The 14,940-nt window shown below is 44.8% G+C and overlaps 1 protein-coding gene across 4 annotated transcripts in view; it reads left to right on the top strand.

Annotated features, from left to right (window-relative positions):
• LOC143829549 (protein lifeguard 3-like) overlaps nt 1-14,940 on the top strand; it is a 28,593-nt gene that overhangs the window by 10,025 nt on the left and 3,628 nt on the right. For all 4 annotated transcript variants that reach the window (XM_077320661.1, XM_077320658.1, XM_077320659.1 and 1 more), the window contains 8 exons: nt 237-301; nt 2,853-2,906; nt 3,455-3,505; nt 5,294-5,333; nt 6,489-6,526; nt 9,161-9,248; nt 10,835-10,930; nt 11,586-11,639. In XM_077320661.1, the coding sequence (XP_077176776.1) occupies nt 237-301; nt 2,853-2,906; nt 3,455-3,505; nt 5,294-5,333; nt 6,489-6,526; nt 9,161-9,248; nt 10,835-10,930; nt 11,586-11,639 (486 nt within the window). The remainder of the gene's footprint in view (nt 1-236; nt 302-2,852; nt 2,907-3,454; nt 3,506-5,293; nt 5,334-6,488; nt 6,527-9,160; nt 9,249-10,834; nt 10,931-11,585; nt 11,640-14,940) is intronic.

Genomic DNA, 14,940 nt, shown 5'->3' with positions numbered 1-14,940 from the left:
GACAGTTTACTGCAATTCAGAGCAGAGTGGCCACTCGCTCACTGCAGGATGGAAGAAGAATTGTCATGCTTTTGCAGCTGCTAAAATTGCACATGCAAGAGAGACAACATTCCTATATAAATGGCAGAAGAGGGCCTAATTGCATGACTTTGAACATGGCTGCCAGACATTTTAATCTTATCCTAATGTCATGTGCAGTTATACACCCTGTACTAACACTGTGTCTTCCTATCCAGGTTTACAGTATCATCTCATTGCAGCTGCTCGTGACAGTGGGCATCATTGCAATTTTTACCTTTGTGTAAGTTCTTTCCCTGCTATTTTCATCTTTGTGTAAGTTTGCCCCTTATTTCACAATAGGGATAAAAAAGGCATCCTACCCAAACGATATATGTTTCCATAACTTGTGCAGAAGCTCAGAATACCCATTTTCCATCAGTGGTATTCATTTTTGTGAAGTTAGCATGGTTATTGCCACTGTTTGAATACTGATTGTAGTTCCATTAAGGATTTGTTGATTGGAATTAGTACCCTGTAATGGATCTTAATTACACCTGTTTTACGAATTCTCTCAGGGGGATTGGGTTGTCTCTACTGTCTTCTGGCTCTATTCATTATTAGGGATGAACACTAATGGGAAAATTCCAGTTCAGTTCAGGTATCAGGGTGTTGTCGAAGTGAACCCCAGAATCCAACCAAACCAAAAGCCCTGAAATGAACCAGCCAGTTTGAACCGGTCCATTTTGCTTCTCTGTATTTTGAAGCAGGGAGAAGCAAAACAGACTGCTGAAATGGCTGCCAACCCTTTAAACTTAACAGCTTGATGGATCCTTCTATCTCCTTTAAGATTAAAATGGCTGGCTGCTGTTTCAATCTTCTGTTTCATTTCCCTCCTTTTGGAAGGGGGAGAAGCAAAATGGAAGCATTTAAACCTAATGATGGGCAGGTCAACCTGCACCAATGTCAGACTTAAATGGCCAGAACTCAACCAGACCAAAGGTGCAGGAAATGTTCAGGGGAGGTGCTGCTCTTGAACTGGCCAAATTCATGAGGAATGTAGGGTTGTGAACCAGCTCGTGCTCATCCCGATTCATTATAATGGTTTTGATGGCTCTTGCAGTTTTAAAAAGTAACAGCAAAAGAGCTTGAAAAGGTAAGAATTATAGTTTGGAAAAAAGTTCTTAACATCTGTAGCAGAAACTGGCAGTGCACAGCACTGATTTCCTGGCTTCTGTCTCTCATACCCATCAACCCCTTAGCCACAGGGTAGGGTTGCTACTTGTTTGGCTATCACCATTAAAGTTCACATGGTTAACTAAAATACTTATAGGAATGGACAAGAGGACAGTCACTGCTGGAGGAACTCATGATATGCAAGTCTCCTGTATGGTGACATCAGGAAGTAGCTGGGCTTAACCTGCCAGCAGAAAATGCACTATAATCATAGTTACCAATAAATGCTGTCATTCTTGTTAGTGAAATCTTACTTGATTAGTCATGTAATTTGTGATCAATTAATCTAACCTGCATATAGTAGTTCTGAGGGGGGTAGAATGCAGTTTGTTTTGGATGATTCTTTATCACTTAGCAGAGAACCTTCTTAGATGGCACTCAAGTTCCTCAGTACTGGGTGCTAAACATAATTTACACTTTCCAAATTTGCTACTTGACTAATTGGGAAGCACTTTTTTAATCGATCAGGAGCCTTGCAATTATTTCAGCTGAACACGCCCACAAACACATGAAGCTTCCTACTCTGATTGGTAGCCACTCTCCAGGGTCTCAGGCAGAGCTCTTTCACACATCATGTTACCTGATCTGTTAAACTGGGGATGCCAGGGATTAAAGCTGGAGCCGTCCCCATCTACGGCAGCTGCGCTATCACTGAGCCATAACTCCTCTCTGTAAAATATTGCCACTCAAATGCTGCAATCATGATTAGCATACCAGCTCTGGTAAACTTTGAAAAAAGCCCCAGGAATGTAACTGGGTTCCTGATCAACTTCACTTTGTGATCCTCATCCGTATAGAGATTGCTGCTGACAGCTCAGAGATAGGGATTTTCTGTTATATGGTCATGGCTTCTTTTGGCAGCTCTCTATGGGCAGCAGTGTGGTGGGCATCTTCCCACTCACTTCTATTCCCAAACAGGAGACTGGAGATTATGGTGACCAAACCTCATTCTTGTAGAGGGCATCCCCCCTCACTACTGAGTTACTTTGAGGAAGGAGGGAGTGGTGCGAGGGTCACTGGAGCCTCATGCTTTCACGCAAGGCAAGGGAAGGATCTGTGTAGCTGAGGGGCCTTCGGAATCTCTCTTTTTTGGGGTACTGGTTCCATCATCATGCATTCTAAACACTTTCCAAACAAGAGCTGCATATATCTTTTCAGTGTTTGGAGAGCCAGGTTGGTGTAGTGGTTAGGAGTGCAGACTTCTAATCTGGCAAGCTGGGTTTGATTCTGTGCTCCTCCTCCACATGCAGCCAGCTGGGTGATCTTGGGCTCACTACGGCACTGATAAAACTGTTCTGACTGAGCAGTAATATCAGGGCTCTCTCAGCCTCACCTACTTCACAGGGTCTGTTGTGGGGAGAGGAAAGGGAAGGTGATTGTAAGACGCTTTGAGACTCTTTTGAGTAGAGAAAAGCAGCATGTAAGAACCAACTCTTCTCCTTCTTCTTCTCTTCCTCCCCCCCCCCCCCCCCAAGCCAATAACTGGAGTTAAAAAGGAAGTGACAGTTCCTGTTCGTCATCTTCAGTCTGAAATGTGAAGATATGTTTTTTTTTTACCTAGAATTGTGGGCATACAATCTGTACTGTTTCCTGTTTCATGTCTACTTCTCTCTCTGCAGCACCCCTTTAAGCACTTTTGTTCGAAGGAATATTGCTGTGTATTATGCATCTTAGTGAGTATTGCCTTTTCCTTCCTTCTGTGCACTTGCCAAGTGCCCACAGGTATCTGAAGGGCCACTAAAGTGACTCTGCCTACAAGTTTTTGGGAGAAAGTACCTCTGAATTCAGTGAGCCTTACTTTTCCATAGAACTGGGTTGCAAAACACCTTGTGCAAAAGGAGAAATAAGCTTAAAGAAATCCACCCCAGTACTCTCCTAAATACAGATCTGGAGACAAAAGGATTGCATTAGGAGCGGTGGTGGTGGGCAGGCCTAGCTCGGCTTGGATGGCGTGTGTAGAGAAAAAGCAACAGAGATGAATGTTCTCCTTGAGGCATAGCGAACAGTACTAAGGACAGATGGGCCAAATCACCTTAAAGGACTCTGTATGCTGTGGACACGCATATGCTGTGGGCCACTTCGCTACTAGAGGACCCAGAAGTTTTCATAGCCAAGTTCTAGTTCATATGAAATCCCATTGTTTTGCCTGTGGGAGGATAGGAATGCTTTGATATCAGATCTCACTACAGTTGTTTAAAAATATCTTTCTTCCTTCCCCCAGTGCTGTATTCCTGGTCACTTATCTGGTGTTGGCATGTTGTGAAGGCCCACGGTGAGTCTGTTCACTAACTTGTAGTGGGAGGTTCCCAGAGTGGGAGGCTGGGTTGGCTGCATGTGGCAGTCATGCAATCTGGAAAGACTGCTGTGTGTAACCATCCCCAGAATACCCGTCGTGGTACCCAAGAGGGGAAGCCGAATCCTCTTGGTCCCACTTCTGGGAGAGGCACAAATTACAAAGCAGAGTTAGATTAACCCACAAGCCCGGTAAGGTAGTACTGCCACTGCCCTGCAGTCTTCCTGGTTCCAAGAGCCCAGGGGCAGCTCTTGAGCCTATAATGCAGTGGCTCTCAACCTGTGGGTTGGGACCCCATTTGGGGTCGCCTGGCTCCTTCTGGGAGTTCCCCAGGTTTGCGGCGGTGGGCAACAGCAGCTGCAAGCGGCAGCGGGTGGTGGCTGCAATCAATGGCGGGCAACAGCGGCGGCTGCAAGCAGGAGAGGAGCCTTGGCAATGGCCGTCTCTACACTGCCCGAGTGCGTGCGTGCCAACCCCGCCGCCAGGGTTGACAGCTAAAAGTGGTTGAAAACTGTTGCTATAAGTGAACTAAAGCAAGGTGTCTCAGGCCCAGTCCAGGACAGAGAGACCTCAACAGCAGTGGTCCCCAACCCCCGGTCCAGTCCGTAGATCAGTCGCTACCAGGCCACGGCTCCTCCTCATCCTCCTCCCTGGCTGCTGCCTCGGGGGTTGCCCTGCCACTCTGCCGCCGGCTCACCTTTGGTGCTCTCCAGTGGCCGCCATGGCTGGGGCTCCCCCTCGGCATGGCACTGCACAGCTGCTGCTGGCAGAGCCCCCCAGAGGGCGGCGGGAAGTCAGGGGCACTGACGGGAAAGCAAGTGGAGCAGGGGCTCAGGCAGCAGCGGCGACGTCCCTCAGCAAAAGACTACCCCCCCCCCAGGCCTCAGTAAAATTGTCAAGCATTGACCGGTCCCCGGTGATAAAAAGGTTGGGGACCACTGCTCAACAGGACACAATGGTAATATGACTAAGAAGCAACTTCCAAGAAGCAGACAAGAGGATTATAAAAATGATTGATATTTCATTTATGGTGCACATACACAAGTTAATACTAATCAGTGAACAAAATAATAAAGTTGTTTAATCTCTCTATCTGGAATACTTAATACTCACAAGCAGAGCTTTAGCTTTAAAAGCTGACATCATTATGACCTGTATCAACAATGGGTCTAGTTCTCATAGCATTAATTGGAGAAAGTTGGAGAGAGAACATCTTATCTTTAAACATTCGACTCAGGGCTAGTGGCTTCAAGACTACAGTTGCAAGTCTCCAGGGATGAATCTATTGTCTTAATTGGGAACACATACTTTTACAGGAACATCAGTTTGAGGCATGTTTGCAAGACACAGGCCTAAACGAAATTTTTAGAAAGCAACTTAATTAGACAGGTTAGCCATTTCCCCACTACAACCCTTTTCTTGGATCCTCTGCAGGTGGGTGGCTGCCAGGGGTGTAAAGTCACAGCATGGCTGTTTTTCCACATTTCCACATTTGGAAATGTGGAGGGCAGATTGATGGGAATGGAGGTGTAGACTTCCTCTTAGAACCACCTCCTTCGGAAGTGCTGGACTTGCCATGAGACAACAGGCAGCATGTTATTTTTCTTCTCTGTCATTTTAAAAAGAGTATCAGCCTAGTATGGGGAGTGGAAAGGTCATTTTGATGTGGCACTTCTGTTGCCAAATAGCTAGCTAGCACTGGTGGATTTGCTTATAACGCTTGTTCCAAGATGGCATGCCTCTGAAATGTTACCATTTGCTCTTCAGGAGGCGCTTTCCATGGAACATCATCCTTCTGTCTGTCTTTGTAAGTGGATGTTTTGCTGTGGGCCATGGGCTGAGAGTAATGCAATCATATGACACTCTTTGTGGTATAGCAAGAAACATACTGAATGAGCACCAGGCAGCTGAAGAGTGTGCTTTAGCTTTTTGGAGCTCTTAAAAACAGAAATGTAGAAAATGTCATCAGAAGCTGGCAACAGTACCTGGGTATGAGATTCTCTCAGTTTTCTGTCATTATTTTTTATGAAGGAACTTATTTGGTAAGGTCAGTGGCATGAAGAAATTATGAAAGACAAAAGTTATCCCAGATGATGGTACAGGGGTTTCCCAACTTTTTTGAGCCTGTTGACTCCTTTGGAATTCTGACAAAGCATGGTGGATGCAGTGACAAAATGGCTGTCTCACAATAGCTACTGCAACTTACCTTCAGTCACTCCTTGTGCTGTAGTGGTAGCCGCTGCCAATGCAAGTTTTTTAAAAACCTGTAAAGCCAACCACGCCCTGACTTGGATAGTCCAGGCTAGCTTGATCTCATCCGATCTCAGAAGTTAAGAGGATCTGTCCTGCTTAGTATTTGGATGGGAGACCACCAAGGAATATCAGGCTTGTGTTGTGGAGGGAGGCAATGGCAGACCACTTCTCAATGTCTCTTCCCTTGAAAACCATACAGTGTCTCAGTAAATCAGCTGTGACATGACAGGACTTTCCAAGCCAATCAGAAGCCTTGCTGGGAAAAATCCCCACCTGGCTCCGCTCGCTTTTTAAAAACCCTTGGCAGGGATCAGAAGCAGGCACCATGGCACTTACATGCACTACTGTGGGTATCCCACAGTGACCTCAAAGCTCTTTGGCTGAGTTGAGCCAAAGCCCCAACTGCACATCATGTGGGGCTGGTAAGTCTCCTCCGCCCCCTCTACCCTTCTCTCCCACTGAAATCCAGAACAAGCAATTATGAATGAAATTGTTTAAAACATTTTAGACTTTTAATTATTTCTTTTATGCATTTATATATTTTATTATTCTGTCTGTTTTTATTATGGTGAACTCCACCCTGAGTCCAAAGAGAAAGGGCGGGTACCAAATGAATGGGTGTGTGCAGAGAATTGAAGATTGTGGTGACTAATGTCACATGGCAGGCGGCAGTAAGCTTTTGGTCATTATTCCTTCTGTTTATATCTAGACATTGGCCATGGGGTTCATGACAGGCACCATTACTAGGTAATGTAAAATAAAAGTTCCTTCCTTTAATGTTCTTTTTACTTGCTTTCTGGCACTTAAACTTTGACTTCCCTGTCAGAGTGGGTTATTCTGAATGTGTGTTCAGTGGAAGGCTTTGTTGGAATGCCAAGTTAACATTCAATAGTTGGGGGGAAAGACCCTATTTCTGTGTGCCAAAACAATTAATCGTCATTAAACTTGTAGCAGAAAATCCTTCTCTAAGTAAATGCTGCTAGTGGGGGTTTACGTTTTGGACGCAGGCTTGATTAGTTGATGGCTGTGTAGTATTCTACAGAACAAAGGGGACCGCTATGGCTGTGGCACATATTCCCACATTCAGATCCTTGTAATTTTAGTTCAGTATGTTTCCTAGCAAGTTTTAAAACTCAGTGTGATGCAGTGGTTAGAGTGGTATACTAGAACTGAGGAAACAGGTTCAACCCTACCCCCCCACCCCCATTATGAAATCTGCTGGGTAACCTTGGACTAACTATTTTTCCTCATATACCTCACAGGGTGAGGTTGATGGGTAAAAAATTATGAGAAATACACTCCTTGGAGATAAGACCCCCCCCCCCAAATAAAGAACCGTACATATCCTTATCCATGATTCCTCTATATATTTGTGAAACAGCCTGGAGTGTGGAATGTGTCCGGCTGCCCAAGGTGGAATAGGGCGAATCAGCGTTGCTGGCTGCACCCTGATTGGCCTTGCCCCTACAGCTCCGTCCCTCCTTCCCTGGACGCTAGCCACATTCCTCAGACATGCCAGAGACAGACAGAGACAGACAGAGCCCTGCCAGACCCAACAAGAGCCCTCATTCCCTCCTATTGCTCCTGCTGCGAGGGAGGCAGAGGGAGGCAGAGAGAGACACAGAGAGAGCTGCCCCAAGCTACTGACAGAGATGCAGAGAGAGCCGCCCCTGCTGCGACGGAGGGAGAGAGAGACAGAGACAGAGAGAGAGAGCTGTCCCAAACTGTACACCAGCCCTCCTTCCCTCCTACAGACCAGCCATTAATTACCTGCTATGCCTTCTGCTGCGAGGCACACCTAGACATATAGGGAGAGGGAGAGAGACACAGAGATCTGCACCTCCCGGTGTCTCCTGGGAACTAGCGCCCATTGTATTCCTGCTTGCAATGGGCTTCTTTGTTAGTAAATTAATAAACAACAAAATGGCAGCAACAAAGCAATGTAGGTTCTAGGGTTAACAGCTCTCAGTTGGGAAATACTTGGAGATTTTGAGGGTAGAGTGAGGAGGGTGAAATTTGGAGAGAGGAAGGACCTCCATAGAGTATAATGCTAGATAGTCACCTTCCAAGATACCATTTTCTATATGTGAACTGATCTGTCACCTGGAGACCATTTGTAATCCTAGCACACTTCCAGCCACCACCTGGAGGCTGGCAACCCAAGTAAGTTCTTTGGCAGCTATCCAAAGGGAAAGTGCGCAGATGGGGAAATCCTCAGAAAGACAGTGCAGCTGCTAAAGATGTTCTTCCTTTCCCCCTCCCTCAGCAACTACCTTGACATGGAGAGCCATTTTGAGTAGAGGGTTGTGGGAACAAACTATGCCTGTCCCTCATATATGGGGGAAGTCCCATATCTACAGCTGCAGTTGCCTCCCTCCTTCCCTCCCCCCAGGTTCATAACTGGAAAGCCTGGTGGTATCACAGGGCCATAACTGTTATTTAATCAGCAGTTCTGATCCAGGCATTTGAGAGTACTGCACACACTATATAAACTTGCCATGGAAATTGTTGCTCAAAACCACTCTGACCAAATGCAGCTTTCTCCATTGCATCATCTATTGCTCTGTTTCCGTTTGAGAACTGATTGGATTCTTCGGCTTACAGGTAATATTATTATTTTAGGCCCGCTTCAGTCTAAATTGGGAAATGTGTGAATCATCCACAAGGAAGTTCTTTCCATTCCCTGCTTTGGCAGGGAGGGGGTGGGGGAGAGTTTCCCAAGCTGCAGTCTGTATCATACTTGCTTGAAGGGAAGTCTGATTGAACTGAGAGAGATATAGCACCTGTAATTGTCCCATGCCACTTTGCAGTTACTAATATGTCTTTTCAGGAAAGTACTTCACTGTTTTAGTATTTGCATTAAGGAGCAGCCCAATGACAAATGTTTCTGTTAAGAGCAGCATTAAAGCATAAAGTCAGGGTGACATAGGCCAGGATCATAAATAAAATTACATGGCTGAAAATTCAGTTGAATTCACTATGACTTGCTAAAGTCAAAATTAATTCATTATAGAAAGAGTACTAACCCACAGCCTAAAAGATGCATTGAAAAGGTGATGTTTATTATGTTTTTTAACAGTAAGTGGCAAGACAATATTCAAAATTAGTCCACCTTTGCAATGTTGTAGTCTTGATTGCTCAGATTATAGCTGAGCTTTTATATTAAAAATAATCAGTGTATCTTGCTTCTAGATAAATGTATTTAGGGTTGGATATTAAATTAAACAGTTCATTATATCTACCCAAGCAGGATTAATTCTGTTTGTTCTTTCGTTCTTTTGGCATCCCTTAAGAATGCACTACATGGCGTCTTTTGCCATTGATTCTTCAATAGTGTTACAGAGCTCCAGTGAAATAAACATCTTAACTCTTTATTTGCAGCATGTACGATACAAAAGCTGTTCTCCTTGCCATGGTAATAACAGCGATAGTGACCATAGCAGTCACCATCTTCTGCTTCCAGACAAAGGTGATGTAGTCTGCCCTTAAAACAGTATCATTTGCATATAACACTGTCTTCCTCCTGCTTTTTTATTTGTATCACAAATTCATTGGGGGATCTCCTTGACAGATAAGAAAGCTGGGCTTCCTGTGCATTCAGTGCTGCTTGTACTCTCATCAGATAACTTTAGAAACTTGTATCGACTTTCTGGTTTGCTGCTCTGAAAGACTTGGTTTTTAAACTTTACAATCCCTTAGCCCTCCTGGCTATGAAGGTAAGCCTGAAAGTAGGTGAGCAAATGTAGCTTCGTGTGTGATTCTCAGTACTGAGGAGCGGGTAAAGGTATGAAATCTTATGCAGGGCAAGCTGAGGCAGAGGACAGCGCAGAAGTTTTTTTCCGTGTTGGCTATGTTGCCAGTGCAATTGATGGTCAATACATACTTGCAAGGGAGATTCCAGACAGCACAGGGTAATCCATTTCCCACCATTGTTAGCCATATTTTTTCTTTCCCACCAGGTATACATTGCACACCCACTCAACCACACACACCACTGCTATGTCGTCAGCATGAATCTCTTGTCTTTTGTTTCTGTTTTTAGTGGGGCGAGGGGTGGTATTTATAGTGCTGCCTAGGAATAGCTTGAGGTTCTTCCTGGTGGATGAATTAGTTCCTATTTGAGCTATACTTCTAGGCTGGGTAAGATCCTCTCCACTCCAGAGGAGCAGCATCCGTGCAAGGACTACTCTTAATCTTCAGTGCACCAGAATGCCTGCAACCAGACTACTTTTTGTTTGTTTTGGCTGTCAGACTTCTGTCCCTTGCCATCTCTTTCCTGTATCGTTGCATCAGAGTGGAAAAGATCCCCATATTTAACAGATATGTACACCTCTGCACTACGTTCTTGCTTTTCTGGCACCTGGGCTTCTCCATCTGATAGAAACACATATCGCCAATGTGACTACAGTAGTACTTTCTTTTTTGTAGATGTTTTTGCAGTTACAAAACACAGTTGTCCCTTTTGCCTGCATTCCCAAGTGGAATAATCTTGGTCCTTGAAGGAATACATCTAAGACATGCCATTTTATTTTGTAATTGCAGTATTCTGTAGTTCTCCCACATCCCAAGACAAATCATGAAGGACTGGGGTAAGACAAACCCACAGGATCTGCAGTCACTCAGAGTACTGTAGAGATTACAGCAATGACATGAGACTGTCATATAGTTGGAACTGTGCTATGACATCGCTATGACCCTTTTCCTCCAATAAAACATCCCCAGCTTTGTCACTCCACTGAGAAAATGTAGAGGAAGGGAACAAAGGGAGTGTTTTCTTTCATTCAAATACAAAGTGTATCTTCCCTTTTGGTTACAAGGAAAAAAATCACCCCGATATTGTCATGCTAGGTTTGAAATGGTTTGAAATGAAGTATTTTTACTGAGGTAGTGGCTTGTTTGAGATCTGAACAGGATAGAGTGTAACATCCTGGGAAAGGGAGTGCGGTCAGGTGGTTGAAACAAGCAAATTCTTCCATGTGGAACCAGCCCAGGTAATGTGCTGTCTACATCTCATCCTTGTTTCTCAACTTTAATGTGTTTCTTTCTCATTGACAGGTGGACTTCACATCCTGCACAGGCTTGTTCTGTGTGTTGGGCATCGTTGTCATGGTGACTGGGATTGTCACAGCAATTGTCCTGTCCTTCCAATATGTAAGCTACTAATGGTGAAAACAAAGGGCCCTGGGATCTATTCCTGTACAATGACTGGACAGTGATAGTTCAGTCTTTCCTTATAGCTCTACCCAGTGGACCATGTACCAGCTTGGTGTAGTGGTTAAGAGCAGCAGCTTCTTAACTGGTTAGCCAGGTTTGATTCCCCACTCCTCCACATGCAGTCAGCTGTGCGACCTTCGGCCAATCATATTCTCTTAGAGCGCTCTCAGCCTCACCTATCTCAAAAAGGTTGTTTGTTGTGGGGAGAGGAAGGGTAAATAATTTATAAGCTGCTTTGAGACTCCTTTGGGGAGTAAAAAGCAGGGTACAGAACTCAGCTCTTCTTCTCTTCATATAGACATGTCGAACTGTGCGTCACTGAGTCAGATGGCTGAAGCACAACGTGGATTGTTCCCCGGTATTATTTAAAAGAACAATGTGTATAGCCGGTCGTCTGCCCCAGTAGTAGTTCAGTTATGATTGGGAAGTTTTGTGTGGGCAATACCCCACTGACTTTCCTTTTAAAAATCATTTAATCTCTCTGAATGTTTTCCTTTAATTTCTGACCATTGTTCCTCATTATGCTGGGCTAAGAGGCCTAGAAAACATGTTAAATCAAAGCACAGTTCCCTTCTTCTCTTCTCTTTTGCAGATTTCCTGGCTCTACATGCTGTACGCATCTATTGGTGCAATTGTTTTCACCCTGGTTAGTAAAGAGTTACTTAGTGGACCGTTGTGTGGAAGGATGTGTGCCCTGGTGGTATTTCATTTTATAGCTACTGCTTGTCCTATCGCAAAAACTCCAGGCCAGAGAACCATATTTTGTTATCCTTGTGCTCTGTCCCTCCTCATTTGCCTCTTTCTCCTGCCCTTTGCTCCTCTTTCGCATCCAACCCCGTCTTTCAGACAGGGAAATTGCATGTGTGTACCCCTCCTTTTCATCCTAAGAGGCATTTTCTTTAAGATTAGACTGACAGAGCCTAGGTATAGGCTGCTCAGAGGACACCTTTGTCTCCCATTCAACGTTAGTCCTTGCCTATATATGATGGGTTGCCACCATTTAGCTCATTCCCAGCAATGCTGGGAAATTTTCTTGTTAGCCAAAGGCAATTTTAAGCATCCCAACTGTGAGCATTATGTTTGTATCTGGCCTTTCTTCTCAACTAGGGCACTCAAGGTAAAAACAGTTAAAAAGACTACACAAGTCAACTTTTAAAAGAATACATGTGTGTTAAAACTAGCAATCAAAAACAAACAGGCTCAACAAGGGAACACCAGATGAAACAGAAAAATCTTAAACTGCTTATAAAAGACACTGTATAGAGCCAGAGTTAGTAGAAACCACCCCTGGCCACTGCTGTCACCTGTTTATCCCAATGCAGACCCTGGTCCAGCAGCTTGCCCTAAGCAATGAACCTGTCCCTTTAGTGGAAGTGCAACCCTATATGGAACAGGAAACACCTTAGTTCCTGGGTCAGTCCTTCCAATTACCACTAGCACCTCCATCTTGTCAGGATTACACTTCTGTCTACTGGACCTCATCTATCTTAGAATTTCTTCTGGGCACCAGTTTTCACAGTTTCCACGGCTTCCCTTGGACCTGCTGAAAGAGAGAGTGCATTGAGTGTCACATGCATACTGGTGACAACTCAGTCCAGGTATCTAGATGTCCCCACCCAGCAGTTCATGTAGATGTTTAAAAAACATGACAGCAAGATGGAACCAGAGGCCAAGAACCAAACATCAATCCCCTGCACCATCTTTTGTCACCTACCTTGTAAGTAAGCAAAAACTATGATAAAACAGTGCCTTCCAGCTTCATTTGCTGCCTCCCAGAACCAACCAGCCAGCCCTTATGGCAGATTTAAGCAAACAGGAGAGGCAAGGGACATACAAGCAACCTTACAAGAATCTGTCCATATCCCCAGACCAAATAAATGGCAAAGTATCTTGCACAACTGGTCAAACCAACACCCCAGCACCATCAGGCCCATTGTCACCCTATGTAGAATTCCAGTCTCAGAGTTTGAGGAAGTGTGCATGCATACGAAAACTCATGCCTTGAATAAATCTTTTTCAGTCTTAAAGGGGCCATTGGACTCTGATTTTGTTGAGTCAGGATGGATGTAAGAGATTTTTTGAGCACAGTGCTTTGCAAAGTAGTCGCAGAGGACCATCAAGTTATCTGTCCCTTCCACAAGCCAGATCCCAGTAGGCCCCTGGCCACCTGGAAGGGTTCTTCAGGCCTGCACTATATAGACCCAGTGGAGGCAAAGAAGTGTTTCTTTGCTGCCATCACCCCCACAGAGTACAACTGAATTTCAACTGAGCTCTTGCCCATGTTTTGTCAGATTCATCCTGAGCCTTCTTCCACAGTTCTTCCAGTAGTTTCTGCTTTTCATAGCCCACAGTCACCAAGTGGCAGGATGGGCTATTAGGAAGGGAACAATCATCATAACCACTGCTTGGGTCATTTCCCCATTCCAGAGGTTGACAGGAGCATTTACCATATCAACAGGAAACTCTCCTAAAGCCATCAGAAAACCATTTGGATCGATCCCCCATCTCTCGGTATTGCTGTGATTCTAAACCTGTCCATGACAGGGAGACTTCCCTCAGTCCCTCTGCTTTCAGATCACCTTCATCCTGCCTAGAGTAAAACACCATATCAAGAGTGTAACATAATGTGTGGGGCCAGTGGTCTGTAGTCTGTAGTCGTCATACCATCAATGAAATCCCAGGCTGCTCCTGACAATGCAGACTCAGCATGACATTTCAAAGAGGAGAGCCAGTCTAGGATTCCTCAACACTGGCCTCAAGACTACCTCAGCCAGCTCAGTAAGGGAGACAATTAAACAGCAGACTTAGTGGTACATCAGCACACTTAAATTTTGTCTCACAGTCCCAGTGCTAGGTATACATACTTCAAATCAGAAAAGACCTAGATAGGGCACAGTACAAGAAGAAAACTCCCGAGAAACTACTGTGGACTCCTTCCCTACCTGCCAAGCCTAAGTATCACCAAGTACCTTACAGGGCCCAATTGGCAGAGGTTAACCCTACCCCTCTCCTCCAGCTAGGTCTTGCTGACACATGCCAGGTTAGTCTTCTTATCCAGGTTGCCATTTTATCTGTGACTGACCTAGCATTTAAAAGCAGGATTTTGTAGCCCAGTGAATTGTTGAGATGGACCAGAGTCCCTCCCAGCTGGAAGAACCAGAAGGATCCACAGCCCACAAATATATAATAAGTCTCCTCACTTGGTATGCCCTTCTCCTATTACCCTGTCTCTCCCCACTCCAGACCCTATGGGTCATTGCATCATCCCTGATCCCATGCTGTTTCCTCAAACATGTCATCCCAACTGAGAGTGGAGACACAGAAACATGTACAGATAATACACATGAGTTCACCTGGCATATGACAGAGAACCTTCCCCCATAAGAACCGTCCAGTCATACTAACCTTCTGCCAGAGTTGGCCCTCTCTGCCTTGTGCACACCAAATGTAACTGCAGACCACATCCAGGGCTCCTCATGGCCACAGATCCAAAGGGCTGTGCTTCTGCAGGGGATGAGGTTATGATAGCAAGGAGCAGAAGTATCTGCAGGATGAGTAAAACAACCCTGGGCGATAGTAGGCTTTCTTTAAGATGCTACAGGCTTTCTAACTAGTTCCCAGGTTGCAGTTTTCCTTCTGCTCCCTCCACTCCAGTTTATCAGGAAAGTAACAAAATATAATGCTTCGGGATGCAAACAGATGCACATAGAGGTATGTTAATTCAGTTACGGAAGTTGTATGTATCCATGGTGATTGTATGGTGGAAACCAAGAATGGAGTGATGTAACTGAATTTACAGATGTGAGATAATGACTTGGAAAGATTGAAAAGATGGGGAATGTTCACATGTGCAAATTAAACTGGAATATCTTCTTTACTTCACCTACCTACACTTGTAATGTAGTTTATATCAAATTAGTCTGAGAGCTTTTCCAGATTACTAATGT

Source organism: Paroedura picta, chromosome 2 (genome assembly GCF_049243985.1).
Source record: "Paroedura picta isolate Pp20150507F chromosome 2, Ppicta_v3.0, whole genome shotgun sequence".
In the NCBI taxonomy this organism is placed as follows: domain Eukaryota; kingdom Metazoa; phylum Chordata; class Lepidosauria; order Squamata; family Gekkonidae; genus Paroedura; species Paroedura picta.
The sequence above is the reverse complement of the archived record's forward strand: the minus strand, read 5'-3'. Positions and strand labels throughout refer to the sequence as shown.